This window comes from Rhamphochromis longiceps, linkage group LG3 (assembly GCF_057381845.1).
Source record: "Rhamphochromis longiceps isolate RC_006_pf linkage group LG3, R_longiceps_female_GT1.1, whole genome shotgun sequence".
Classification (NCBI taxonomy): domain Eukaryota; kingdom Metazoa; phylum Chordata; class Actinopteri; order Cichliformes; family Cichlidae; genus Rhamphochromis; species Rhamphochromis longiceps.
Genome location: NC_140559.1, coordinates 33,050,636 through 33,054,950, shown reverse-complemented (window position 1 = coordinate 33,054,950; position 4,315 = coordinate 33,050,636). Strand labels below are relative to the sequence as shown.

At 37.6% G+C, this 4,315-nt stretch overlaps 1 protein-coding gene across 1 annotated transcript in view; it reads left to right on the top strand.

Annotated features, from left to right (window-relative positions):
- LOC146674188 (uncharacterized) overlaps positions 1-3,871 on the top strand; it is a 15,020-nt gene extending 11,149 nt beyond the window's left edge. Inside the window, exon 2 of the mRNA XM_085394801.1 lies at positions 393-3,871. Within this exon, the coding sequence (XP_085250927.1) occupies positions 402-1,808 (1,407 nt within the window). The 5' untranslated portion in view covers positions 393-401 and the 3' untranslated portion in view covers positions 1,809-3,871. The remainder of the gene's footprint in view (positions 1-392) is intronic.
- The last annotated feature ends 444 nt before the right edge of the window (positions 3,872-4,315 follow it).

Here is a 4,315-nt window from a genome sequence, read left to right as displayed (position 1 = left end):
AGAGAGAACAGTCTGTTGTTGGGATGGCTGAGGTCCTTCATGATCTTCCTGGCCTTGGTCCAGCACCGCCTGCTGTAGATTGAGTGCAGGTCAGGGAGCTCGGAGCGGATGGTGCGCTCAGCTGACCGCACAACCCTCTGTTTTATTACTTTGTTGTTTCAGCAACATTAAATTTAAAAACTGTACTTTTGAGTTTATTTGTGTGTGTGTGTGTGTGTGTGTGTGTGTGTATATATGTATATACATAATATTTTTTTTGTTTTTTTTACTCATGGGGATGCGCATGATCTGAATTACACAATGTATCATCTGTACTTTTTGTAGGTTTCGTAGTTTCATAACGTTGTTGTTATGTTAACGTAATGTTTTGGTTCTTTGTCATTATACAAAAGGGGGAAAGCATGGTGAAACCTCGGCACATTGATGACCTCAACAAAAATCACCCAACACCAGCTAATACAGATGGGCCAGTTGTGATCCCCATGGAAAAGACTTTTACTACTATGAAGCTACCCAGAAGATGCCGGCGCACTGACACTGGGGACAGGTTTACCTGTGATCACTGTGAAAAGTCTTTTACTCAGAAAAACAGCTTAAAAAAACATCAGCTCATCCACACTGGAGTTAAAGCATTCAGCTGTGATCAGTGTGGAAAGTCTTTTACTTACATGAAGGGTTTGAAACGTCATCAACTCATCCACACTGGCATTAAACGATTTGTCTGTGATCATTGTGAAAAGGCTTTTACTTATAAGTGTGCCTTAAAAAAACATCAGCACATTCACACTGGTGCTAAACCATTTGTCTGTGATCAGTGTGGCAAGACTTTTGCTCACGTGGATAGTTTAAAAACTCATGGCCTCATCCACACTGGTGCTAAACCATTTATCTGTGATCAGTGTGGAAACGCTTTTGCTCGTAAGGAGAGTTTAAAAAGTCATCGACTCATCCATGCTGGAATTAAGTCATTTGTCTGTGATCAGTGTGGAATGGCTTTTACTCGTAATAGCAGCTTAAAACAACATCAGCTCACCCACACTGGCATTAAACCATTCAGCTGTGATCAGTGTGGAAAGGCTTTTTCTCATAATGGCAGCTTAAAACAACATCAGCTCATCCACACTGGATTGAAACCATTTTGTTGTGATCAGTGTGGAATGGCTTTTACTCTTAATGGCAGCTTAAAAAAACATCAGCTCACCCACACTGGATTTAAAGCATTTCGCTGTGATCTGTGTGGAAAGTTTTTTACTCAGGATGGCAGCTTAAAAAAACATCAGCTCATCCACACTGGATTTAAAGCATTCAGTTGTGATCAGTGTGGAAAGTGTTTTAATCAGAATGGCAACTTAAAAAAACATCAGCTCACCCACACTAGAGTCAAAGCATTCAGCTGTGATCAGTGTGGAAAGTGTTTTTCTCAGAATGGCACCTTAAAAAGACATCAGCTCATCCACACTGGAGTTAAACCATTCAACTGTGATCAGTGTGGGAATTCTTTTAGTCACAGGAGTTCCTTGAAAGAACATCAGCTCGTCCACAATGGCACTAAACTATTTGTCTGTGGTCAATGTGGAAAGGCTTTTACTTACATGAGGGTTTTAAAAACTCATCAGCTCGTCCACACTGGTGTTAAACCATTTGTCTGTGATCTTTGTGGAAAGGCTTTTCCTGACATTTGGGTTTTAAAAAAACATAAACTCATTCACACTGGTACTAAACCATTTGTCTGTGGTCAGTGTGGAAAGGCTTTCGGTCGCATAGATACTTTAAAACATCATGAACTAATCCACACTGAAGTTAAATAGTTTTTATATCGTCAGTGCTGAAAGGTTTTTACTTGTGTCAATATATTTAAAAAGCATCAGATTATTCATAATGGAATTAAAGCGTTTGTCATCAGTGTAGAAAGTTTTACTCAGATTAGATTCTTAAATTTGCATAAGCTTATCTATGCTGGAGTTAAACACTGTCATTGTGCATAGTGTTGACATTCTTTTGCTAGGTTTTGTCATCTAAAAGAAAAATCCCAATCTCACCAACTATTAAACCACTGAAATATGAGGAGTATGGAAAGTCTTTTATCCATAACACAAACGTATTAAGGATCAGCAAACCCATACTGTGTGTCCTTTTGGAGACGGTGAGAAGCACAGAGGATCTGAACAAATCTGCTGAATGCTAGGTCAAACTTCGAAAGCTTGAGATCAGGCTTCACAGAATTCAGCTTTAATAATTGCCATCAGAGGCAAGAAAGAATACATGTGTGTAAATGAGAGGGAGACAGGTGTAACAGTGGTCAAAGGACACTTGGCAAAGGATGATGAAGATGGAGCTACCAGGCAGAATGAAAAGGTCTTGCGACTTTTACCTTTGCCATAAAAAATGTTTTAGTAGGATGTACATATTGATTGTAACAGTACTTAAATCTGTAAGTATTCTAACATGAATTGCTTGCAGTGAAGGATAGGAGGGTTAACAATTAGAAAAAGTGCTGTAGCTTTATTCTTGCTGTAGTATGTAGTTTCTCCATGTGGTGGAACATGTCCTTTTGTCTGTGAAGGTTCTCAGTCATCCAGGTCATCATAGTCAAAGGAGCTTGCAAAGAAAAGCGTCTGGACTTCTTTAAGTTACTTGAAGACGTTTCACCTCTCATCCGAGAAGCTTCTTCAGTTCTAAGGTCAAATGGTGGAGAGTCCCAGATATAAACCTAGTGGGAGTATCGCCCCACAGAGGGACATCAGGGGGTCCTTTTGGCATCCAGCATGTAAGAAGACTTTGAATTGTTCATGTTACTTTCTTACATGTTCTAATTTTTAATCAAACTGTTTAATAAAGAGCAGCAGAGTCCTTTCAGAAACTCCTGATTGTTGTTTCATAAATCTAATGGCTCTTTACTAGAAACCTAAATTAAAGTCATTAAGAGGCCACTGATGCAGCAAGGCTTAGAAATCTATGTACACATAATAAAAATTTACTGTTCAGTAAAGATTGAATTGAGGAAAAGGTTGTCATGTTAATATAATGCAAAAAATGTTGACTTTATCTGTTCTGTGCAAACATCTGTGAACTTGCAGACCAAACATTACCATCATGTGATCACAAGGAGAAGCAAAACGTCTGCACAGACTACGTTCTTGGTCAATCTGAAAGGCCTGTTGATGTTTACTTGGCTGTTCATCATGAGATAATTAGTGAAGTAAATGCTGTGCTGTTTCTGTTGTAACTTGCCCATGTGAAATGTGTTTTAAATGGTCTCTGTTGTCCTAAAAATGATGAGTCGGTTTAGCTGCATGAAGAGAAAATGAAACCTGTAATTTTTATGTTGTATTGCAAATATTATTGTATTTCATCAATTTGTGTCATTTTAACTGGGAAGTATGTGTAAAATTAAGTGTATCCTATAAGTATTTAGATATATAAAAGATATGATGTATCTTTCTTATTTTCTGTGAACTTACTTATACATTACTTAAAAGTTATGTCAGTATAGTAATTTCTTTGTTCTCTGTAAGAAAATGACTTTCTATCCCTTTATCTATTCTCACACTGAAAACGCTACATGCAGATGAACATAATCAACATTTGGGTATCCCTTTGTTGTAGTGTACCTACCATTAAGTATTTGTGGATAAATATAATTATATGCAATTTCAAAAAAGAATTGAAATTGCATATAATTACAGTGGAATTATACCATTTATCACAGGACCACACACAACCCCACACGTGCATTTCAAATCCCCTGCAACTGTATTGTCATGTGCCATGTGTGGTAAAACACATTATTGTAGTGTACATTATTTTCACCATTTCTCACCAGTTATATCACAGTGGGTTTTCCAGATCTCGTACCAAATGATATACCAGCCTTTAGAAGACAGTGGTGTCTGACAGTCAAGTCACTGTGGAGCTGTACAAGCTCAGGGGTCCTCTCATGGGCAATGTGCATGACACAAAAGAACAATATCAATTTTGCCAAAATTTGGAAAATCAAAGTACCACATGAAAGAATAAATGCACCTATGAAAGAGCAAGTATCACAGCTCTGGAGTTTTCTTGTTTACCATGCAGACACAACATTTTAATTCCTTTTTCCATTAAACAACATTTGCTTCTGCTCTCCTCAGGTGTGCTGGATTAGATCCATATGCAGTCTTCTGTACTGGATTGTAAAAATTGCTCTTTATGAGTTTATAAACAGGTTATCAAAGAGCGAATTTTTCAAATGGAAAAAACACAAATGTGGTGGCAAAAAAACGAGGATCAGTTCTTGCCCACTTTTAATAACTTTATTGTGCATACGTTTTATGGA